We start from the raw sequence: 26,653 nt of genomic DNA, 5'->3' as shown, positions 1-26,653 counted from the left end.
CCTATTTGATATGTTGTTAGATTTGATTAGCAAGTATTATTTTGAGGATTTTTTTGCATCTGTGTTTATCAGAGATACTGGTCTGTAGTTTTCTTTTTATGTTATGTCCTTTTGTGTTTTGGTATTAGGGTGATACTGGCTTCATAGATAGATTTAGGAAGGATTCTCTCTTTATCTTTTGGAATAGTTTCATTAGGATTGGTACTGTTTCTCTTTGAATGTCTGATAGAATTCAGCTATGAATTTATCTAGTCCTGGACTTTTTTCTGTTGGCAATTTTTTTTTATTGCTGATTAAATCTTGTTGCTTGTTATTGGTCTGTTCAAGGTTTCTGTTTCTTCTTAATTTAATCTAGGATGGTTGTATATTTCCACAAATTTATTTATCTCCTCTAGATTTTCTAGTTTGTGCACATAAAGGTGTTCATAGTAGCCTTGAATGATCTTTTATATTTCTGTGATATTGGCTGTAATAACTCCAGTTTTATTTCTAATTGAGCTTATTTGGATCTGCTCTTTTCTTGGTTAATCTTGCTAATGGTTATCAATTTTATTTTTTCAGAAAACTAGCTTTTTCCTTCATTTATCTTTTGTATTTTTTTCTTTCAATTTCATTTAATTCTGTTCTGATCTTGGTTATATCTTTTCTTCTGCTGGGTTTGGGTTCAGTTTGTTCTTGTCTCTCTAATTCCTTGAGATGTGACATTAGATTGTCTATTTGTGCTCTTTCAGACTTTTTGATGTAGGCATTTAATGCTATGAACTTTCCTTTTAACACCGCTTTTGTTGTATCCCAGGTGTTTTGACAAGTTGTGTCACTATTATCATTCATTTCAAATGATTTTTTAATAACTATGTTGATTTTGTTAAACCATAAATCATTCGAGAAAAGATTGTTTGATTTCCATGTATTTGTATAGTTTTGAGGGTTCCTCTTCAAGGAGAACTACAAACCACTGCTCAATGAAATAAAAGAGGATACAAACAAATGGAAGAACATTCCATGCTCATGGGTTGGAAGAATCAATATCGTGAAAATGGCCATACTGCCCAAGGTAATTTATAGATTCAATGCCATCCCCATCAAGCTACCAATGACTTTCTTCACAGAATTGGAAAAAACTACTTTAAAGTTCATATGGAACCAAAAAAGAGCCCGCATCGCCAAGTCAATCCTAAGCCAAAAGAACAAAGCTGGAGGCATCACGCTACCAGACTTTAAACTATACTACAAGCCTACAGTAACCAAAACAGCATGAGGGTTCCTTTTGGAGTTGATTTCCAATTTTATTCCACTGCAGTCTGAGAGAGTACTTGGTATAATTTTGATTTTCCTAAGTTTGCTGAGACTTGTTTTGTGGCTTACTATATGGTCTATCTTGGAGAATGTACCATGTGCTGATGAATAGAATGTATATTCTGCAGTTGTTGGGTAGAATGTTTTGTAAATATCTGTTAAGTCCATTTGTTGTAGGGTATAGTTTAAGTCCATTTTTTCTTTGTTGACTTTCTGTCTTGATGACCTGTCTAGTGCTGTCAGTGGAGTATTAAAGTCTCCCAATATTACTGTGTTGTTGTCAATCTCATTTCTTAGGTCTAGTAGTAATGGTTTTATAAATGTGGGAGCTCCAGTGTTAGGTGCATATAAATTTAGGATTTTAATATCTTCCTGTTGTACTAATCCATTATTGTATAATGTCCTTCTTTGTCTTTTTTTTTTTTTTTTTGCTTTAAAGCCTGTTTTATCTGATATAAGAACAGCTACTCCTGCTTGATTTTGGTTTCTATTTGTGTGGAATATCTTTTTCCACCCCTTTACCTCAAGTTTATGTGAGTCATGTGTTAAGTGAGTCTCTTGAAGACAGCAGATATTTTACTGGTGGTTGTTTACCCATTCTCCTACTCTGTTTCTTTGAAGTGGAGCGTTTAGTCCATTTACTTTCAACATTAATATTGAGATGTGAGGTACTTTTTTATTCATCGTGTTAGTTTTTGCCTTGATACTTTCTTTTTCATTGTGTTATGTTTTATAAGCCCTGTGAGATTTTATTCCTTTGGAGGTTCTATTTTGGTGTATATCAAGATTTATTTCAAGATTTAGAACTCCTTTTAGCATGTCTTGTAGTGCTTGTTTGGTGGTAGCAAATTTGATTAGCATTTGTTTGTCTGAAAAATATTTTATCTGTCTTTCATTTGTGAAGCTTAGTTTTGCTGGATACAAAATTATTGGCTGACAATTATTTTGCTTAAGGGAGCTACAAATAAGACCCCAATTCCTTCTGGCTTGTAAGGTTTCTACTGATAAATCTACTGTTAGTCTGATAGGTTTTCTTTTATAGGTTACCTGATGCTTTTGTCTCAGAGCTCTTAAGATTCTGTCCTTCATCTTGACTTTAGATAACCTTATGACTATGTACCTTGGTGATGATCTTTTCCCAGTGAATTTTCCAGGTGTTCTTTGAGCTTCTTTTCCTCAATTATTCCCTAAAATGAGTTTTCCAAACTTTTAGACTTGTCTTCTGCCCCAGGAACACCAGTTATTCATAGGTTTGGCCATTTTACATAATCCCATATTTCTTGGAGAGTTTTTCTTTGTCTTTGTCTGATTGTGTTAATTTGAAAACCTTTTCTTTGAGCTCTCATATTCTTTCTTCCACTTGTTCTAGTCTGTTGTTGAAACTTTCCACTGTATTTTGTATGTCCCAGTGTGTCTTTCATTTCCAGAAATTGTGATTTTTTCTGTATTATATCTATTTCTCTGGAAAAGTTTTCTTTCATATACTGGATTGTTTTTTAAATTTCTTTAACTTGTTTTTTGCCTTTCTCTGTTATCTCCTTGAGTAGCTTAATAGTCAACCTCCAAATTATTTACCTGGCATTTCAGAGATTTCTTCTTGGTTTGGATCCATTGCTGGGGCCTGGTGTGACCTTTTGGGGGTGTTACAGAACCCTTTTATGTCAAATTACCAGAATTACTTTTTTCATTTGGGTAGACTATTTCTTCAACTTGTTTCTGAATTTATTTTTGATTGGATTAAAAAATTTTTTTTTTCTCTTAAGGATCTGACTTTAATGTTTATTATTTGTTTTAGTCTAATTTAATTCTTCATGCTTTTAGGTTGAAGAGTCGGTGTGATTTCCTTAGTTATAGAGAATCTTTGTGCACTGTCTTTCCCAGATGCTAGTTGTAGTAGTTATATACTTGGTATGTGGGCAAGTTCACTGTCTCCGGTAGGATTGGAATGGCAGGGATCTCCTGAGGCTTATCTCCTTCTCCAGTGTTGTACACTTTATTTATTTAATTTTTCTCCAGTATTTTATTTACTGAGGATTTGGGCTTCAGGTCAATAGGAGAGGCACCCCTGGGTATGCACCAGTTGTAGCTAAGGCAGATGAGTAGATGTAATACTCAATAGTGGTCAGAGGTCCTAGCCATGATGGCGGTGGCTGGGGGAGCTCTCAATTAGATGTACTGAGGTTTTATTAGGGCAAAGGGTAGGAGCTACCTCAGCTTCCCTCCCAGGCCAGCAGGAAAGCTATCCATCTTACAGCCTCACCACTGTTCCAGTGTTCAGCTATTCAGACTAGACAGACACCTCTTTTCATCTGTGGGAATGTTGATGTTTCAAGTAGGGAGAAATTGTCACTCTCCCTCTTGTGCAGGCCTGAATCTGGGGATGGGGGAGGGGAGTTTGCTCCTCCCATGGGGCTGAAGTCACCCTGAATTGTTCTAGGAAGGCTGTCTGTAGGTGCATCCATGCTCCATTCCCATGAAAGAAGGCTCAGCTGTGTCTGCAGTAATGTACTGGGGGGGACCAAGGACCCCTTCTCCAAGACCATTATCACAGAGGCTGTCTGCCTACTGGATAGAGAGGCAGACTTTCCTTACTGTGCCCAGCACTGCAATTATGTTTGTGATGTAAGAAATTTCCCACCAGCAGAAAGATCTGGGACTCAAGGCCTGCCATTCAGATTCTTTTAATCCATAGGGTGTTCCCTTGATGTGGTGCTCTCCTCCTTACTCTAAGAATGGGACTTCCTGAGAGCTGGACTGCAGTGATTGTTATTGCTCTTCTGGGTCTAGCCACCCAGTAGGGCTGCCAGGCTCCAGGCTGGTGCTGGGAATATCTGCAAAGGATTCAGTGATGTGACCTGTCTTCAAGTCTCCCAGCAGTGGATACCAGCACCTGCTCTGGTAGACATAGACTCTCTGATTCCTTGGTTGTAGATAGGCTTAATGTGCTGGCTTTCTTGAAGGTGGGTTATAATTGTAGTGATTTGTCATGTGGACAGACTCAGGACTTCAGGCTAGCCAGGGTGTTGCAGGCAGTGGTGTTAGCTGAGGTCCCACAGCCATTTTTTCCTTCCTAGGCACAGTGTTACTCTGCAGTGAGGTGCTGTAATGGCCTGAGTTGGTTGGCCTCCAGCCAGGAAGTGGCACTTGCAAGAAGAGTACCAGCTGTGATAGTAGCTGTGAGTTTTAAGCTTGCTCTAAGTTGGCCAGGACAAGTGTTCTGATTTCTTAGGTGATGGACAAGGCCATACAAAAGTTTATGTCCTTTGTGTTAAGCTATATATTCTTTATAATGTATTGGACCATAACTTCTAGAAAGACCTCTCCCACAAGTTGGCTCCCAATGGACCCTGCATAACCCATATCATCTAAATTTAGCATACTGTATTGCCATACCATATTTACTTATTTGTATTCTACACTACGTAATATGCTCATGTGTATCTTCAGAACTCAGCAGAGCACTTGGCCCAATAAGTAATTTAATAAGTGAGTAGAAAATAAGTGCATGAATAAAAATGAAAAAGTGACAAATCATAGTAGAGGATTTCAAACTAAAAACACAGCACAGCAGAGGCAGTTATACTCCCCTCTGGAACTTTACCTCAGTGGCCTGAAAATCGCCCCCACAGCAGGTCCCGCCTAAGGAGTCTGAGACCCTGCCCCCACTTGGTGGTGTTTCTCCACCTGCCCTGGTAGCTTAACACAAAGGACATATGTGTACTCTTTCACATCATATAATGATACAACTTGAAAGTTTTTTGCTTCTGTTTTCTTTGGGAGGAGTCACATAGACTTCTTTTATTGATTCATTTTCTTTAATGGGTAATGTCTCATTCCGATTTTCTATTTCTGCTTGAATGACTTTTGATTACATTTTCTAAAAAATAACAATACTTTTTTACTTGTATATTTATTTATTATATGTTTTTAAAAAATATTTGTGTGTGATTTAAAAGTAATTGTTCTCCTGTTGTAACTATTTCCCCTTTTTGGATTCTTAGTATTTTTTGGCCTTTTCTCCTCTTCTTGACCAATTTATTGCATTAGTTTATGCAGACTAGGTTTTGGTCTTGTTAATGCTCTCTTTTTTCCCTCTCTCACTCCCTCGTTTGCTTTTATATTAGAGGAAAGTAAGTGGAAGGGGATTGAGAATGGATGTTGAGAGAAGCAATTTATATTAACCGCAGCAATAAATACATTTTGATATGTGATACTTCCATTATTAAGCTGTTCTAAATATTTTTGTAATTTTTGTTTTCATTTTACTCCTTAATTCATTGAATATTGGAAGTGTGTGTGTGGTTTTTTTTGGTTTTCAAACATAGTTGTTTTTACTATTTTATTTTGTTGACTTTTATATATATTCTTTTTAGAGAACATGGATTTCATGATATGTATGTTTTTAGGTTGGTTGAATTTACTTTGTGACCCATTACAGGGTCAGTTGAAAAAAAAATCTGTCTGCTTGAAAAGACAATATACTCTTCATTGGATGCTGATATTGTTTGTGTGTGTTTGTGTGTGTGTTTTGTTACTAAAACTTTTAATATCTCTACTAATATTTTGATATATAATCTCTCACTGTAGGGTAGATTTGTCATGATCCAAAAGTCATGATGTCTTGTCTTTTATTTAGGAAAGGAATCTCTTCTCATCAGATATTTTGCGAACATCCTATTGGACTTTTCATATGGCCACCTCTGGCCAGATGGTGGTTGGTGAAAAAGTGGTTGTAGATGGGGATTGGGTCAGCCAGTCAATATTATCAGTTACACATAGTTTCCCTTCCCCCAACCCCTTTTACTTTCTACTGTTCTGAGTAGCAAATTTTGTATTTTTACCCAGCCTCCAAATTTCTCTATATTTTTTATTAGGTGAGTTTAGTTTTTTTACATTTTTGAGATATTCATATGTTTGGGGTTATTTTCTTATTTTGTGTTTTGTAATTATATTTTCTTTGCTTCTTTCCTCTATTTCTTTGTGTTAGATAAAATTTTCCATTATTCCTATTTTTTCCTTCTCTGCTGGTTTTGAATTTATAAGTTGTATTTCTGTTTTTTAAAAAGTGGTTATTTCTAAGATGTTAATGTATATATTTATATATATTTTCAAAGAAAGTAAAAAGTTATTAGGTATTTGTGTCATGTTTTCAAATGCAACATGGGTTTTAGCACACTTGGACTAAGCATTGATTCTCTAAACATCCATAATTCCCAGTCTTATAGTTATCTAGAATTTTGGTTTTATAAATATATGTGATCTTTCTCATAGAAGTGTTCTGAGAAAAAATATCTTTCCCCAAAAGTAAAATAAATTAACACCTATGAAAATCAAAAAGAGATAATATCTATCATGTGCTTTTGAAAGCAGAAGACAGATACTTTATAATGAAAAGAAAATACAGAAATAATGGGGTGTTCAGGTTTGGAGAATTCATGCACAGCAGAATTTTAATAGGAAAATAGAATGAAATTAGTGTGTGGATGAGAGAACCTAGGTGTAATAAAAATGCTGACATATGCAGTTAACATTTTTTTCATTCAGTGAAGAGAAATTATAGGTATAGAAAATGTAAGAATAAAAGAATTCACTACCAAAGAAACCATGTTTTTATTTAATTTTAAACCTTTATTGATTAATTTTCAAGCAATATGTACTGTGTAGCTTTAATTGTAAACAGGGTTAAGCTCAGCTAAGACATACTCTTTGTTTTCAGTTTTTAGTATCTTAAAGAAAGCTCTCCCTTTCTTTTGCCTATTTCAGTATGGCTTGGGAAGATAATTTGTTAGATGATTTACTACATTTTGCTGCCACCCCCAAAGGATTACTACTTCTTCAAAGAACAGGTGCTATCAATGAATGTGTGATGTTTATATTCAACCGATATGCAAAAAAATTACAGGTATGAATTACCATCTGCCACAGGCAAAGGGAGTTTTTGTGGTTTTAAAAGCCATTAAGAACATCATTCTGTTTTCTGTGTATGAAGAAGTTATTAAGCCTCTATTAAAAGACCATATAGCATTGTAATAGTCAACTTGATTTTTTTTTTAGGAAAACATTAGAGAGTTGATATTAGTGTCTGTGGCTGTATTTACAAAATTGCAAACAACCAGATGGAATTGAAGAATGCAGTTAATTATCGTATGTTTTATAATTATGATATCAAAAATCTGGATGTAGTGAAACTGGGTGAATTTCCTAAGGAAATAAACCTATTGAGTCTAAATGTATATGTCAGTGAAGGTTTAGGCCTCACATTTTAAAGGAAACAAAAATATTTGTGGAGGCATTCTATTATTCTACTATTAAATAAATTTACAATGTAATTTAGTCTTTACCCAAACAGTCAAAGGTCAAAGGTCACTGAGTTGTAATCAGCTTTTTTTCTGTCATACTAAATATCCCTAGACTTTTGGGCTTTTTAAGATCTTAGGTATGATTTAAAAATATTTTTCAGAGTTTGTTTTTGCAGTTCTTACCATCTTGAAGGAATGTCTAGTTAGCATGCCATGTTTTCTTGCTTTTCATTGCTGTTCCTTATTTATGTTGTTAGGTCAGCAGGCATAAAAAATTTGGCTATGGAGTTTTGGTTACGCGAGTGGCATCAACAGCAGCAGGTGGCATTGCACTAAAAAAGTCAGGTAAATGTTTTCATTAGAATTATAATTATTTTAAACATAAAATGAGCAAGCCAACTGAAAATTTAAGTGGCACAATCAAGTATCAGGATATTTACTCTAAAATTCTTTTTACTAAGTTAGACCTTATGTAAAAGAAAGTCACAGAATTTTCTTTTTGTCCTTCTTCCATGAAATTCCAATAGGGTTTTGTGTTTCTGTGATATATATACAACCTTGTTCTCTTGCCTCGGACCAATGGCAAATAATGAACTCAGGAGAAACGTACTTAATGCTTTAAGAATCTTCCTTCATCTTATAAATCAGAAGAATATCATCTTCTCTCAGTACAGTCCCATCTGATAGGATTATCTAATGCTCATTGTCAGTGGCTTACATATGCTTCAAAATTTACACTGCTTTACATAACATTTCATAATTCCCTTTCTCCCTCTTTTCTTCTTGAAAGCATTTGTCTTACCACTTAGCTTTCACATTATCTTTGAAGTTGGCAGTAAGTATATATTCTTCCCTGTCCATTCGATTTGTAAGAAGTTAAAACATTGGAAATTTAGTATGTCTTTTGTGTGTGTGTGTGTGTGTGAGACAGAGTTTCACTTTTGTCGCCCAGGCTGGAGTGCAATGGCATAGTCTCGGCTCACTGCAACCTCCACCTCCTGGGTTCAAGCAATTCTCCTGCCTCAGCCTCCCGAGTAGCTGAGATTACAGGTGCCCACCACCATGCCTGCCTAATTTTTGTATTTTTGGTAGAGATGGGGTTTTACCATGTTGGCCAGGCTGGTCTTGAACTCTGACCTCAGGTGATTCGCCCACCTTGGCCTCCCAAAGTGCTGGGATTACAAGTGTTAACCACCGCACCCAGCCAGTATGTCTTATATTAAGGTTATCTGAGCTCTGAACAATATATAATCCCTGATAGAGATGCTATGACAATATTTTTTCAAGGCTTAGAGTTGAATTAAAGAGAGAATCACTACTGATTCTCTCTTTAAATACAAATATTTTTCCTATAGTATATTTTAAATTTATTTTTTGACTGAACTAATTTGGACTACTTGTATTATGAAACATGTTTCTTGGTAAAAAAAAAAAAAATTGTCCTAAACTGAACCACTAATTTTTTTTCTTCTACTTAGAATAAAATTCATGTAGTGCAGTATTCAGAGCACATTAACTGAAGTATTTGGAGACTAGATTTAATCTCAGATCTCACTCCTGGTAAAATCATTAAGCTTCTGAGCATCAGAGTTTCAAACTTTTCATGAGAGGGGTAAGTGTAGTTTTCAAAGGACAGAAGGAGGAAGACTACAGTTTCTTGAGCTTCTCTGATATCTTAGGTACTATATTAGGAACTTCACATGTATTGTCCTGTTGATACTTCATGGCAACCTTGGATTATGGCATCATTATTTCAATTTTCAAATGGGGGAACTAAGGCTCCAAGAAGTCACAGGATTTTTGCAATGATGAACAGCTAATAAACTGGCATATTTGGAATTTAAACTCTAATATTCTCGATTTTAGAGCCCATATTTTTTTCTCTCATACCAGAAGACCCTTTCTGATCGAATATTGTTGTTATGAACTTACTTATTTTATGATTCAATGTTGTGTTTGACACTTTTCCACATGATTTTTCTACTTGATTTTTTAATAGACTAATTTGAGAATGCGGTTTTATATTCATTTTCATTTAGTTGTATACTATGACTCATAAGAATTTAAAGACTGGGTTGAAGCAAAAGTTGTATGAAATGCAGAATTGTTCTTAGTGTATGGAATTACAAAAAAAATTAGTTATATTGGAATAAGGGAGCATACACTCTTTGGATGCCTACCCGGCCTCTTATTACCACTTTCTCTCCTCCCCTCACCTCTGAAAAACACAGACTGCCTTACTTTGCTGGCTGATTTGCAAAGCGAAGTATAAACCTTATTATGTTTCAGAAAACATGCTCAGAGAAGTTATTGGCCAAAGTGAAGAAGCTGGGACTCAAAATTCAGCAGTCTTCCAGGGAAATTGTCTCTCAGAATTTAGTTATTACAGAGTTTTATGATAATGAAGCATCATAAAAGTATATTAACAATAGCAGATATAATTTCTACCAAGAAGAGATTATTTCTTATATAAGGTTGCAAGTATGTGTCTTCTGTCAGAGTAGACCAGATTCATCAGAGGGATCATTATCTCTTTCCTTCATAATCCAAAAAAAATTATGCTATAAATGACTTGAAATAATAATTCTTTTTAGGGTTTATTAACGAACTTATAACTGAATTATGGTCCAATCTGGAATATGGAAGAGATGATGTTAGGGTAACCCATCCCAGAACTACTCCAGTGGATCCTATTGACCGAAGCTGTCAAAAGGTAAGAAGTTATTTGACTAAAAATACACAGATTTGAAAAGTATTTCACAGAAATGAATTCATTCATACTTTATCCATATTCAGTTACAACCAGCACACTTTTTAATATATTTATTTGTCCTCTTTTTAATTTTCAAACTATTATTTTTTTATTTTCAAAATAAGTTTAGCAAATAATAGAAATCCCAGTGTTTCGTGGGAATAATATTTTGCAAGAATTATTTTCTTTTACTTTATGTTTATTAAAGTTTTTCTCCCTTAACGAAGAGTAATAATGTACCAGACATGTTACAAAAAAAAAAAAAAAAAAACAAATCACTGGAACAAAGAAAAACCAACCAACCAGCCAATGAATATAAAAATCCAAGAAATGTTTTGCCCTATAGCTTGAATCTAATAGAAAATTGTCAGGAATATTTGAAGGAAGTACAGACAGAGAGAAGATGCTATCATTTAGAGTAAGGTCACAAAATTTTTAAAATCAGCCACCCAATGTTCTACCATAATTCAATGGCTTTTTACATTTAACATATTCTCCAACGTTTACTAAAATGAAGTGACAGTTCCTAACTTTGATTGTATGGTAGCTTAGAAAATTTTTATTCAAAAGATGTCATAAGATTGCTTAAAAAGCAAAACACTCCAATGTTTCAGAAGTTTCTCTTTCTGAACTAGTTCACTCTCATAGAAAACACAAATTCTGGAAAAAATAAGTTAAAAATCAAGTAGCTAAAAGCATTGGAATGACCAAAAACAGGCAGAAAATAGAGGGAAGTTAATGTATGGATGAATAGAGTGATATTTCTTGAGATTCTGGATTCAACAGATTTTTGCTTAAGGTCAAAACTTTGTGCTCCACTGATAGAAATCCACAATCTAAAATGCCTGAAGAACCAGAATAGAAAGCTTAGGACTACACAGCAGGTGGAAAATTAAAGGGGGTCCCTGGAAAATAGACCCACAGAGGGGACACTCCAAACTCTGTGTATATACTTTGCCCAGAAATGTGACTAATCACTCAACTATGCCTGTGAGATATAAAGAAATATCAGATGCTACCTATCATAGGTGTTAGAGAGTTCAGTTTGAATCTGGCCAATTTAACTGCTAAATTTTTTTTTAATGTACTCTTTGTCAGGGAGTATAATAGAATCCAGGATCTCTGTGGCATATTTCACAATGTATGGGATACAATCCAAAATCACTAGACATATGAAGGAAAATGGAAATGTGTTTCATTCTTGAGAAGAAGGCAACTAATACAGATTGATTGTGAAATGAAGAATTTAGAATTTTAAAGCAGTTATTATAAATAGAATATAAAGGAAAATATCCTTATAATGAATAAACAAATTAGAAATCACAGTAGAGAAATAAAACTATGTAAAAGAACCAGATAGCCATTCTAGAATTAAAAAAAAAAACTTACATGAAATAAAAATTTCTACATGGCCTTCACAGATTTAAACATGATAGAAGAAGTAGTGAACTTGAATCAGATCAATAGAAATTATACAGTCTGAAGAGCAGAGAATGAAATAAAAGAAAAACTTCAGTGATTTGTGAGACCAAGTCAAAATGTTTAACATGTATGTAATTGGAATATCAGAAATACATTTGACTAAATAGTGGAAAATCTTCAAATTTATTGACAAGTAGAAATCTATAGATAAAGAACTTAGTAAATTTCAAAGAGAATTTATGTAGAGGATGAAAGTAAAAAGGAAACTACACTAAGGCTCATCATAGACAAACTGCTAAAAACCAAAGATAAAGAGAAAATTTTGAAAGAAGCTTAAGAAAATCACACATTACATATAAGAGATTAGCAGAAAAATTTTTCGTGTCTCATTACAACAGTGGAAACCAGGAGGCAGCAGAGCATCTTAAATGTGCTAAATGGAAAAGTAAACAGAAGCAGTCAATTTAGAATTCTACATATAGTTAAAATATACTCCAATAATGAAAGTGAAAGAAATTTTAAAATAAACAAAGGCTAAGAAAATATTTGTCAGCAGACCTGCCTTTCAAATAATGATGAAGAAAATTCTTCATGTTGAAAGACAGTGCTACCAGATGGATAGCTGGATTTTCAGGATGGAAACAGGGAATTGCAAATAGGTAAGTGAGTATAGAAGCCTATTATTTTTCCTTTTAACTTGTTTTAAATACACATGATTGTTTTTTTAAAACAAAATTATGATATATAGTGGGGTTTATTTTGTACTTAGAAATAAAATCGTACATAGGATAGCTGTAGCATAAAGGACAGGCGAATTGTATAATGGTAAATCAATCTATATGGTTCAACTTCCTCACATTTTATATAAAATGGCACAATATTCCTAATCCCTTGGAAATATTTATAACAAGTGGAAGGTTACAGGGATTTTATTCAATTTGTTTGACTTTGCAATAGAAATGTCAGTATAAACTAAGGATTATTTTTTAAAAATATTTTGTATTCTGCTAATCTATATACAGAAAGACCTAGAAATGACAACTCATTGTAGTAAACAGCCCTAGAGTCCAGCTTCTAGTCTGTAAGACTTATTCCCTAAGGGATTCTTTTTTCATTTGTAATCTAATTTGGTCTTTTAAATTGTGGAAAACAGTTACGTAGTTTCAACGTATAACTAGATACCTTCGGAAACTTATGTCCATTCTAGTTCCCATCCTTCATCTTCTATCTCTAGCTTCCTCTGTGGCTGTGCTGTTAAACGTGGTAGACAATTGCCTTATGCAGCTATATAAACTTGTATTAATTAAAATTAAAAATTGAGTTCCTTAATTATATTAGTCATATCTTAAGTGTTGAATAGCACATGTAGCTAGTGGTTACCATATTGTAAAATTCAGGTTATATAATATTTCTATCATTATGGAAAGTTCTATTGCACAGTACTTCCTTAGGAAAGCACTAAAAATTAGTGCAAAGAGGTATAGCTCATACATAAATTTTACAATTAAAAAAAAATAAAAATAAAAATAAAAACACAAACCACACCCAGAATAAGGTGGGAAGGAAAGAATAAAAGAACAGGAAATGGATGGAAAAAAAAGAAAACAAATAGGAAAATAGTAACTCTAAATGCATCCATATCAATAATTGCACTAAATGCAAATGAACTAAATACTCTAATTAAAATACAGATTTTCAGCCTGTATAAAAAAGGAAGATACAACTATGTGCCATCTTTAAGAAATTAACTTTAGGATTAAGATGGTGGATAGGAGGTAGGACTAGCTTGCAGCTCCTGCTCAGACAGACAGAACATTGTGTGGAGACTTACGTCGTGAACTGTTGCTTCAAGAACTACCACAGGAACATACTAGGAAAGATGACAGAATCCACAGACCCTTTGAAGGAACTGGATCACTGCTGCAGGCTCACTGAGATGTGGAAAAACTGAGTTTGCTTGCTTTCTCAACAGAGAGGCTTGTGGTCTGGGTCAAGTTCTCAGCCCTGATCACCAGCTGCCTGGAAATAGACTTGGTGCTGTTGAGGGGCAAGATAGGAGTGAGACCAGCCTTTAGGACTGTCAGCTGCATGAGAACATGGTGAGACTGGTGACTGCCAGCTTTCCCCACTTGCCTGGCGATTTGTATGACTCAGGAGAGGCAGCCATAATCCCCCTGGAAGTATAACTCCATTGGACTGGGAACCACTCACCCATCCCCCACAGCAGCCACAGCAAACCTTGCCCAAGGAGAGGCTGAGCTCAGACACGCCTCTCTCTGCCCCCTCCTGGTGGTCTTTTTTTACCCTTCCTGGTAGCTGAAGACAAAGGTCATAATCTCTTGGGAACTCTATGGCCCTGCCCACTGCCTGAGAATCCTGAATACTTAACCAGGTGTCCCTAGGGCGAGTTTGCATCCTCCCTACGGGATCACAGCTAATGCCCTCTTGAAAGTGCCACCTGCTGGCTGGAGGCCAAGCAACACAAAACCAGCACACTGAACAAAACACAACCAAGGAGCCTCACAGAGTTCACTCCCCTGCCACCTCCACCAGAGCAGGTACTGATATCCATAGCTGCAAGACCTGAAGACAGATCACATCACAAGACCCTCTGCAGACACTCCTCACTACCAGCCCAGAGCCCAGTAGCTCTGCTGGATGGCTAGACCCAGAAGAGCAAAAACAATTACAATAGTTCAGCTCTCAGGAAGCCTCATTCCTAGGGGAAGGGGAGAACACTACCTCAGGTAGTGTTGGGATAAAAGTATCTGAACAGCAGCCCTTGAATCCCACATCTTCCCTCTGACATAGCCTACTCAAATGAGAAGGAACCAAAAAATGATTCTGGTAATATGACAAAACAAGTTTCTTTAACACCCCCAAACGATCATACCAGCTCATCAGCAATAGATCCAAACCAGGACAAAATCTCTGAATTGCCAGAAAAAGAATTCAGAAGGTTGATTACTAAGCTAATCAAGGAGTCATCAGAGAAAGATGAAGTCCAACTTAAAGAAATAAAAAACATGATACGGGATATGAAAGGAAAATTCTTCAGTGAAATAGAGAGAACAAATTAAGAACAATCGCAACTTCTGGAAATCAAGGATACACTTAGAAAAATACAAAATGCACTGGAAAGTCTCAGTAATAGAATTGAACAAGCAGAAGAAAGAACTTCAGAGCTCAAAGACAAGGCTTTCACATTAACTGAACCCATCAAAGATAAAGAAAAAAATTTTAAAAAATGGACAAAGCCTCCAAGAGGTTTGGGACTATGCTAAATGTCTGAGCCTAAGAATAATTGGTGTTTCCTAAGAAGAAGAGAAATTTGAAAGTTTGGAAAACATATTTGAGGGAATAATCAAGGAAAACTAACCCCAGCCTTGGTAAAGATCTAGACATCCAAATACCAGAAACTGAAAAAACACCTGGGAAATTCATCACAGAAAGATCATTGCCTAGGCACATGGTCATCAGGTTATCTAAAATCAAGATGAAGGAAAGAATCTTAAGAGCTGTGAAGCAAAAGCATTAGGTAACTTATAAATGAAAACCTATCAGATGAACAACAGATTTCTCACCAGAAACCCTACAAGCTAGAAGGGATTGGGGTCCTATTTTTAGCCTCCTTAAACAAAACAGTATCAGCCAGAATTTTTTATCCAGTGAAACTAGGCTTCATAAATGAAGGAAAGATACAGTCTTTTTCAGACAAAAAACTGCTGAGAGAATTCACCACTACCAAGCCAGCACTAAAAGAACTGCTAAAAGGAGCTCTAAATCTTGAAACAAATTCTTGAAATACACCAAAATAGAATAAATCTCCCAGGACCTATATAACAAAAACACAATGACAAAAATACAAGGTATTCAGGCAACAAATAGCTTGATGAGTAGAACAGTACCTCATGTCTCAATACTATCATTGAATGTAAATGGCTTAAATGCTCCACTTGAAAGATACAGAATGGCAGAATGGATAAGAATTTACCAACCAAGGTACTGCTGTCTTCAGGAGACTCACCTAACACATAAGGACTCACATAAACTTAAGATAAAGGGGTGGAAAAGATATTCCATGGAGTGGACACTAAAAGTGAGCAGGAGTAGCTATTCTTATATCAGACAAAACAAACTTTAAAGCAACAGCAGTAAAAAAGATAAAGAGGGATATTATATAATGATAGAAAGACTAGTCCCACAGGAAAATATCACAATCCTAAATATATACGCACCTAACACTGGAGCTCCCCAATTTATAAAACAATTACTAGTAGACCTAAGAAATGAGATAGATGGCAACACAATAATAGTGTGGAACTTTAATACTCCACTGACAACACTAGACAGGTCATCAAGATAGAAAGTCCACAAAGAAGCAATGGAGTTAAACTATACCCTAGAACAAAGAGACTTAACAGATATTTACAGAACACTTTACCCAACAACTACAGAATATACATTCTTTCATCAACACATAGAACATCCTCCAAGATAGACCATATGAGAGGCCACAAAAACAAGTCTCAGTAAATTTAAGAAAATCAGGGGGTGGAGCCAAGATGGCCTAATAGGAACAGCTCTAGTCTACAGCTCCCAGTGTGAGCTACGCAGAAGACCGGTGATTTCTGCATTTCCAACTGAGGTACTGGGTTCTCACTGGGGAGTGCCAGACAGTGGGTGCAGGACAGTGGGCGCGGCGCACTGCGCATGAACCGAAGCAGGGCGAGGAATCGCCTCACCCGGGAAGCACAAGGGGTCAGGGAATTCCCTTTCCTAGTCAAAGAAAGGGGTGACAGATGGCACCTGGAAGATTGGGTCACTCCCACCCTAATACTGCACTTTTCCAATGGGCTTAACAAACGGCACACCAGGAGATTATATCCCGCACCTGGCTCAGAGACTCCTATGCCCACGGAGCCTCGCTCATTGCTAGCACAGCAGTCTGAGATCAAACTGCAAGGCGGCAGCGAGGCTGGGGGAGGGGCACCTGCCATTGCCAGCGCTTCAGTAGGTACACAAAGCAGCCAGGAAGCGCGAACTGGGTGGAGCCCACCACAGCTCAAGGAGTCCTGCCTGCCTCTGTAGGCTCCACCTCTGTGGGCAGGGCACAGACAAACAAAAGGCAGCAGTAACCTCTGCAGACTTAAATGTCCCTGTCTGACAGCTTTGAAGAGAGTAGTGGTTCTCCCAACACACAGCTTGAGATCTGAGAATGGGCAGACTGCCTCCTCAAGTGGGTCCCTGACCCCTGAGTAGCCTAACTGGGAGGGACCCCCCAGTAGGGACAGACTGACACCTCACATGGCCGGGTACTCCTCTGAGACAAAACTTCCAGAGGAATGATAAGGCAGCAGCATTTGTGGTTCACCAATATCCGCTGTTCTGCAGCCACTGCTGCTGATACCCAGGCAGACAGGGTCTGGAGTGGACCTCCAGCAAACTCCAACAGACCTGCAGCTGAGGGTCCTCACTGTTACAAGGAAAACTAACAAGCAGAAAGGACATCCACACCAAAAACCCATCTGTACATCACCATCATCAAAGACCAAAGGCAGATAAAACCACAAAGATGGGGAAAAAACAGAGCAGAAAAACTGGAAACTCTAAAAATCAGAGCACCTCTCCTCCTCCAAAGGAACGCAGCTCCACACCGGCAATGGAACAAAGCTGGACGGAGAATGACTTTGACGAGTTGAGAGAGGAAGGCTTCAGAAGATCAAACTACTCCAAGCTACAAGGGGAAGTTCGAACCAATGGCAAAGAAGTTAAAAATGTTGAAAAAAAATTAGACGAATAGCTAACTAGAATAACCAATGCAGAGAAGTCCTTAAAGGACCTGATGGAGCTGAAAACCACGGCACAAGAACTACGTGATGACTGCACAAGCCTCAGTAGCCGATGCGATCAGCTGGAAAAAAGGGTATCAGCAATGGAAGACGAAATGAATGAAATGAAGCGAGAAGAGAAGTTTAGAGAAAAAAGAAACAAACAAAGCCTCCAAGAAATATGGGACTATGTGAAAAGACGAAATCTACGTCTGATTGGTGTACCTGAAAGTGACGGGGAGAATGGAACCAAGTTGGAAAACACTCTGCAGGATATTATCCTGGAGAACTTCCCCAATCTAGCAAGGCAGGCCAACATTCATATTCAGGAAATACAGAAAATTCAACAAAGATACTCCTCAAGAAGAGCATCTCCAAGACACATAATTGTCAGATTCACCAAAGTTGAAATGAAGGAAAAAATGTTAAGGGCAGCCAGAGAGAAAGGTCGGGTTACCCACAAAGGGAAGCCTATTAGACTAACAGCTGATCTCTCGGCAGAAACTCTACAAGCCAGAAGAGAGTGGGGGCCGATATTCAACATTCTTAAAGAAAAGAATTTTCAACCCAGAATTTCATATCCAGCCAAGCTAAGCTTCTTAAGTGAAGGAGAAATAAAACCTTTTACAGACAAGCAAATGCTGAGAGATTTTTTCACCACCAGGCCTGCCCTAAAAGACCTCCTGAAGGAAGCACTAAACATGGAAAGGAACAACCAGTACCAGCCACCGCAAAAACATGCCAAATTGTAAAGACCATCAAGGCTAGGTAAAAACTGCATCAACTAACGAGCAAAATAACCAGCTAACATCATAATGAGAGGATCAAATTCACACATAACAATATTAACCTTAAATGTAAATGCGCTAAATGCTCCAATTAAAAGACACAGACTGGCAAATTGGATAAAGAGTCAAGACCTATCAGTGTGCTGTATTCAGGAAACCCATCTCACGTGCAGAGACACACATATGCTCAAAATAAAGGGATGGAGGAAGATCTACCAAGCAAATGGAAAACAAAAAAAACAGGGGTTGCAATCTTAGTCTCTGATAAAACAGACTTTAAACCAACAAAGATCAAAAGAGACAAACAAGGCCATTACATAATGGTAAAGAGATCAATTCAACAAGAAGAGCTAACTATCCTAAATATATGTGCACCCAATACAGGAGCACCCAGATTCATAAAACAAGTCCTTAGAGACCTACGAAGAGACTTAGACTCCCACACAATAATAATGGGAGACATTAACACCCCACTGTCAACATTAGACAGATCAACGAGACAGAAAGTTAACAAGGATACCCAGGAATTGAACTCAGCTCTGCACCAAACAGACCTAATAGACACCTACAGAACTCTCCACCCCAAATCAACAGAATATACATTCTTTTCAGCACCACACCACACCTGTTCCAAAATTGACCACATAGTTGGAAGTAAAGCACTCCTCAGCAAATGTAAAAGAACAGAAATTATAACAAACTGTCTCTCAGACCGCAGTGCAATCAAACTAGAACTCAGGATTACGAAACTCACTCAAAACCTCTCAACTACATGGAAACTGAACAACCTGCTCCTGAGTGACTACTGGGTACATAACGAAATGAAGGCAGAAATAAAGATGTTCTTTGAAACCAACGAGAACAAAGATACAGCATACCAGAATCTCTGGGACACGTTCAAAGCAGTGTGTAGAGATTTATAGCACTAAAAGCCCACAAGAGAAAGCAGGAAAGATCTAAAATTGACACCCTAACATCACAATTAAAAGAACTAGAGAAGCAAGAGCAAACACACTCAAAAGCTAGCAGACGGCAAGAAATAACTAAGATCAGAGCAGAACTGAAGGAAATACAGAGAAAAAACCCTTCAAAAAAATTAATGAATCCAGGAGCTGGTTTTTTGAAAAGATCAACAAAATTGATAAATCACTAGCAAGACAAAGAAAGAAGAAAAGAGAGAAGAATCAAATAGACACAATAAAAAATGACAAAGGTGGTATCATCACCAATCCCACAGAAATACAAACAACTATCAGAGAATACTATAAACACCTCTACGCAAATAAACTAGAAAATCTAGGAGAAATGGATTAATTCCTTGACACATACACCCTCCCAAGACTAAACCAGGAAGAAGTTGAATCTCTGAGTAGAGCAATAACAGGCTCTGAAATTGAGGCAATAATTAATAGCTTGCCAACCAAAATAAGTCCAGGACCAGATGGATTCACAGCTGAATTCTACCAGAGGTACAAGGAGGAGCTGGTACCATTCCTTCTGAAACTATTCCAATCGATAGAAAAAGAGGGAATCCTCCCTAACTCATTTTACAAGGCCAGCATCCTCCTGATACCAAAGCCTGGCAGAGACACAGCCAAAAAAGAGAATTTTAGACCAATATCCTTGATGAACATTGATGCAAAAATCCTCAGTAAAATACTGGCAAACCGAATCCAGCAGCACATCAAAAAGCTCATCCACCAAGATCAGGTGGGCTTCATCCCTGGGATGCAAGGCTGGTTCAACATATGAAAATCAATAAACATAATCCAGCATATAAACAGAACCAAAGACAAAAACCACATGATTATCTCAATAGATGCAGAAAAGGCCTTTGACAAAATTCAACAACCCTTCATGCTAAAAACTCTCAATAAACTAGGTATTGATGGGACGTATCTCAAAATAATAAGAGCTCCCTATGACAGACCCACAGCCAATATCATACTGAATGGACAAAAACTGGAAGCATTCTCTTTGAAAACTGGTACAAGACAGGGATGCCCTCTCTCACCACTCCTATTCAACATAGTGCTGGAAGTTCTGGCCAGGGCAATCAGGCAGGAGAAGGAAATAAAGGGCATTCAATTAGGAAAAGAGGAAGTCAAATTGTCCCTGTTTGCAGATGACATGATTGTATATCTAGAAAACACCATTGTTTTAGCCCAAAATCTCCTTAAGCTGATAAGCAACTTCAGCAAAGTCTCAGGATACAAAATCAATGTGCAAAATTCACAAGCATTCTTATACACCAATCACAGACAAACAGAGAGCCAAATCATGAGTGAACTCCCATTCACAATTGCTTCAAAGAGAATAAAATACCTGGGAATCCAACTTACAAGGGATGTGAAGGACCTCTTCAAGGAGAACTACAAACCACTGCTCAATGAAATAAAAGAGGATACAAACAAATGGAAGAACATTCCATGCTCATGGGTAGGAAGAATCAATATGGTGAAAATGGCCAAACTGCCCAGGGTAATTTATAGATTCAATGCCATCCCCATCAAGCTACCAATGACTTTCTTCACAGAATTGGAAAAAACTACTTTAAAATTCATATGGAACCAAAAAAGAGCCTGCATTGCCACGTCAATCCTAAACCAAAAGAACAAAGCTGGAGGCATCACGCTACCTGACTTCAAACTATACTACAAGTCTATAGTATCCAAAACAGCATGGTACTGGTACCAAAACAGAAATATAGACCAATGGAACAGAACAGAGCCCTCAGAAATAATGCCACATATCTACAACTATCTGATCTTTGACAAACCTGACAAAAAGAAGCAATAGGGAAAGGATTCCCATTTAATAAATGGTGCTGGGAAAACTCGCTAGCCATATGTAGAAAGCTGAAACTGGATCCCTTCCTTACACCTTATACAAAAATTAATTCAAGATGGATTAAAGACCTACATGTTAGACCTAAAACCACAAAAACCCTAGAAGAAAACCTAGGCAATACCATTCAGGACATAGGCATGGGCAAGGACTTCATGTCTAAGACACCAAAAGCAATGGCAACAAAAACCAAAATTGACAAATGGGATCTAATTAAACTAAAGAGCTTCTGCACAACAAAAGAAACTACCATCAGAGTGAACAGGCAATCTACAGAATGGGAGAAAATTTTTGCAACCTACTCATCTGACAAAGGGCTAATATCCAGAATCTACAATGAACTCAGACAAATTTACAAGAAAAAAACAACCCCCTCAACAAGTGGGCGAAGGATATGAACAGACACGTCTCAAAAGAAGACATTTATGCAGCCAAAACACACATGAAAAAATGCTCATCATCAGTGGCCATCAGAGAAATGCAAATCAAAACCGCAATGAGATGCCATCTCACACCAGTTAGAATGGCGATCATTAAAATGTCAGGAAACAACAGGTGGTGGAGAGGATGTGGAGAAATAGGAACACTTTTACACTGTTGGTCGGACTGTAAATTAGTTCAACCATTGTGGAAGTCAGTGTGGTGATTCCTCAGGGATCTAGAACTAGAAATACTATTTGACCCAGCTATCCCATTACTGGGTATATACCCAAAGGATTATAAATCATGCTGCTATAAAGACACATGCACACTATGTTTACTGCGGCACTACTCACAATAGCAAAGACTTGGAACCAACCCACGTACCCATCAATGATAGAATGTGGCACATATACACCATGGAATACTATGCAGCCATAAAAAATGATGAGTTCATGTCCTTTGTAGGGACATGGATGAAGCTGGAAACCATCATTGTCAACAAACTATCGCAAGGACAAAAAACCAAACACCACATGTTCTCACTCATAGGTGGGAATCGAACATTCAGAACACATGGACACAGGAAGGGGAACATCACACACCGGAGACTGTTGTGGGGTGGGGGGAGGGGGGAGGGATAGCATTCGGAGATACACCTAATGCTAAATGATGAGTTAATGGGTGCAGCACACCAACATGGCACATAGATACATATGTAACAAACCTGCACATTGTGCACAGGTACCCTAAAACTTAAAGTATAATAATAATAAAATTAAAAAAAAAAGAATCATGTGAAATGGAGCACAAGGTTTTCAGTGTTACTTTTCTGCCTTAAAATTGTCCACCCTATGTGTTACCTTTCTACCTTGACTGTACCTTACATATGACTTAATAAATCATCATAAAGAAAAAGATCCTTTTGGTTGTGAGTAAAAACATACACAGATACAAAACCAGAGACTTTAAGTTAGCTTAAGGAAAAAATATGTTGGGAGGAGTTTACTGGAAGGGTTCCAGGATACATTAATTCATAACAAATGACCCCGAATCTTAATGGCATAAAACTGCACTCTTTATTTAAGTCAATTTTGGAGATTGGGTAGTTTTTCTCGTGTGATCCAGCTCCGGTTGTCTCTGCTGAGATTGTTCATGCCTCTTTATGAGCTGGCAGGTTAGTTACAAGCCAGATGATCTAGTGTGTTCTCACATTTCTAAGGGTCGGCAGGCTGTCAGCTAATGCAAAGGAATCAGTGGTTGGAAGGGACTAGGCCATGTGGCTCTCAACATCCAGGATGCCATACTGGGCGTCTTCACAGGGTTCCTAAAAGTACAATGAAGAAAGCAGCAAAGTCCTTGAGACTCAGACTCAAAACTCACATGATTCCATTTCTGTCACATTCTATTAGTCAAAATAGTTCATAAGGTCAGCGCGGACTCAAGGAACAGAAAACAGATTGTATTACTCCGTTCTCACATTGCTATAAAGAACTACCTGAGACTGGGTAATTTATAAAGAAAAGATGCTTGATTGACTCACAGTTCCATAGTCTGTACAGAATGCTTGGCTGGGGAGTCCTCAGGGAACTTACAATTATGGCAGAGGCAAAGGGGAAACAGGCACATCTTACATGGCTGGAGAAAAAGCAAGAGTGAAGGAGGAGGTGCTGCACACTTAAACAACTGGATCTCGTGAGAACTCACTCACTACCATGAGAACAGCAGAAGGAAATCCACGCCCGTGATTCAATTACCTCCAACCAAGCCCCTCCTCCAACATTGGGAATTACAATTCAATATGAGATTTGGTTGAGGACACAAATACAAACCATGTCATAGATTCACCTCTTGATGGCAGGAGCTGTAGTAGGGACATTTTGGCCCTCTACAACAAGGGATATTTCAAAGAAGTCAAAGATAATTTATATAGCCAGACGCCACAAGGGGCTAGAAGTGAGAACTGTAAAGCTGGCAGAGCCTGAGATATTTCCATTTTTATTCAGGCTGTCTGTCTGCCTCTCATCATATGGCCTCTTACTCTGCTTCTCTCACTAAGACAAATTACTTTATTCAATTACTTTATTCAAGGTATGTATATAAGACCCTAGAAGCCTGCCCCACGAATCCCCAGTGTGCATGTCTTCAGTTCAAGTGATCTGCTCAGACAGCTGAATAGTATCTCTTAGCACGAATTCCAATTCCCAAAACAGAGGATTTGATTGTCCCAGATTTGGGGCAGTGATTCATCCCAATTCATCCACTATTTCTGGAAGGGGAGCCACAGAATAGATACATGGTTACTGTGAGGCCCCTCTGCAGAAGAGAGTGGTGTGGGACCCTTCTCAGAGGATGAGAGACTCAGGAGATGCTTTCTATCACAGTATGTAATGGCAAAGCCTGTATGCCCTGAAAAATTCAACTCTCCAAATGAAGTCAGTATTCTGTTACTAAGTCAGTGCCAGGAAAATGCAAGAAAAATTGAAAACAAGCTTGTCATTTTCTTCTATTTTTTTCTGAGTCTGAAGTGCCCATAGATACTCTTAGTTATTTTAGAAAGCTTGAAAGCAATATTTAATGGAAGTCAAATTTGGTCCGCAGCAGATTTCTTTTTCATTTGATTTTCTCCCTCTTATCTTGGGAACAACCTCTAATGAGAGAAATATTCCAGAGCACCATCTCAAGATGTATCTGGGAAAGGAACCCATTGTACACCAGAGCAGATCAACTCTCTGCTCCCTGACAATATGCTTGGTTTTCAACAGCTTCCCTGATCCCACATCTTATGACTTTACCACACTTTTCTACACTTCCCGCAGGTTCAGCAAGGCTTCCATCTCCCTGCCGGTCTTGTCAGGGCTATCTCTTCACTGGCACCATGGCCTATTTTCTACAGAACCATTGAAAGCAGACATGGTTCCCATGCAGATTATCTTCCCATTTGCACTTACCAATCATGTGAACTCAGGCAGGTCCACCTCCCTGTCAGCTTGTCTCCTGCAAAATTTAGACTTCAAGTATTTTCTCTCACTGCTACCCTGTATGTTTGTTATCAGATCAAATGAGACGTCTGCATGCAGTAGCACCTTAAAAACGTTAGAATGCTCTGTACGTGCAGAGAAATGGAACTTCTCTCACAGATACTTGGTAGTGAGATAAAGTGGCATGGGTCATTTCATGTCCAGTGTCATCATACAGATGTAAAATCCCACCTTGGAAATGTAGGTGACCACATGTAGAATTTTACCTCTGCCTGCTCATGAGACCCTGTGCAGAGGACTCAGCTAAGTCATGCTCAGGCTTCTGAACCACAGAAGCTGTGAGATAATAAATGTATGTTGTTTAAGGCTGCTAAAAAAAAAAAAGGAAAAAAAATATCATTTGACCTAGCCATCCCATTACTGGGTATATACCCAAAGGATTATAAATCATGCTTCTATAAAGACACATGCACACATATGTTTATTGCGGCACTATTCACAATAGCAAAGACTTGGAACCAACCCAAATCTCCAACAATGATAGACTGGATTAAGAAAATGTGGCACATATACACCATGGAATACTATGCAGCCATAAAAAATGATGAGTTCATGTCCTTTGTAGGGACATGGATGAAGCTGGAAACCATCATTCTCAGCAAACTATTGCAAGGAAAAAAAACCAAACACCGCATGTTCTCACTCGTAGGTGGGAATTGAACAATGAGAACACATAGACACAGGAAGGGGAACATCACACACCGGGGACTGTTGTGGGGTGGGGAGGGCGGAGAGGGATAGCATTAGGAGATATACCTGATGTTAAATGATGAGTTAATGGGTGCAGCACACCAACATGGCGCATATATACATATGTAACAAACCTGAACATTGTGCACAGGTACCCTAAAACTTAAAGTATTATAATAACAAAATTAAAAAAAGAAAATCAAAATTATATCAGGTACTCTGTCAGACCACAGTGGAATAAAATTGGATTTTAACTTCAAAAGGAACCTCAAAACCATGCAAATACATGGAAATTAAATAACCTGCTCCTGAGTGATCATTGGACCAACAATGATATCAAGATGGAAATTAAAACATTTTTTGAACCAAATGATAATAGTGACACAACCTATCAAAACCTCTGGATACAGCAAAAGTGGGGCTAAGAGGAAAGTTTATAGCATTAAATGCCTACATCAAAATGCCAGAAAGAGCACAAATATACAATCGAATGTCACACCTCATGGAACTAGAGAAACAAGAATAATCCAAAACCAAACCCAGCAGGAAAAAGAAATAATGAACACCAAGCTGAGAATCAAATAAAAAACTCAAACTGTTTACAATAGCTGCAAAAATAAATAAATAAATAAAATACTTAGGAATATACCTAACCAAAGACATGAAAGACCTCTACAGGGAAAACGACAAAACACTGCTGAAAGAAATCAGACAACACAAACAAATGGAAAGACATTTCATGTTCATGGATGGCTAGAATCAATATTGTGAAAATGGCTATACTTCCCAAAGCAATTTACAGATTCAATGCAATTCCCATCAAAATACCACCATAATTCTTCACAGAACTAGAACAAACAAGCCTAAAATGTATATGGAGCCAACAAAGAGCCCGCATAGGCAAAGCACGGCTAAGCAAAAAGAACAAATCTGGAGGCATCACATTAAACAACTTCAAATTATTCTACAAGGCTACAGCTAACAGAACGACATGGTACTGGTATAAAAATAGGCACACAGACCAAATGTAACAGAATTAGAGAACTCAGAAATAAAGTCAAATACAGCCAACTAATCTTCGACAAAGCAAACAAAAAAATAAAGTGGGGAAAGTATACTGTATTCAAAAAATAGTGCCGGGGTAATTAGCAAGCCACATGTAGAAGAATGAAACTGGATCCTCATCTCTCACCTTATAGAAAAATCAACTCTAGATCAAGCAAAGACTTAAATCTAGGATTTGAATCCATAAAGATTCTAGAAGATA

At 37.5% G+C, this 26,653-nt stretch overlaps 1 protein-coding gene across 1 annotated transcript in view; it reads left to right on the top strand.

Annotated features, from left to right (window-relative positions):
* Positions 1-26,653, top strand: part of TBC1D32 (TBC1 domain family member 32) — a 262,628-nt gene that overhangs the window by 85,134 nt on the left and 150,841 nt on the right. Inside the window, exons 19-21 of the mRNA XM_030809627.1 lie at positions 7,060-7,198; positions 7,853-7,940; positions 10,190-10,308. Of these exons, the coding sequence (XP_030665487.1) occupies positions 7,060-7,198; positions 7,853-7,940; positions 10,190-10,308 (346 nt within the window). The remainder of the gene's footprint in view (positions 1-7,059; positions 7,199-7,852; positions 7,941-10,189; positions 10,309-26,653) is intronic.

The sequence above is a fragment of the Nomascus leucogenys genome, chromosome 3 (assembly GCF_006542625.1).
Source record: "Nomascus leucogenys isolate Asia chromosome 3, Asia_NLE_v1, whole genome shotgun sequence".
Classification (NCBI taxonomy): domain Eukaryota; kingdom Metazoa; phylum Chordata; class Mammalia; order Primates; family Hylobatidae; genus Nomascus; species Nomascus leucogenys.
Note: the sequence above shows the minus strand (reverse complement) of the source record. Positions and strands in the feature narration are given on the sequence as shown.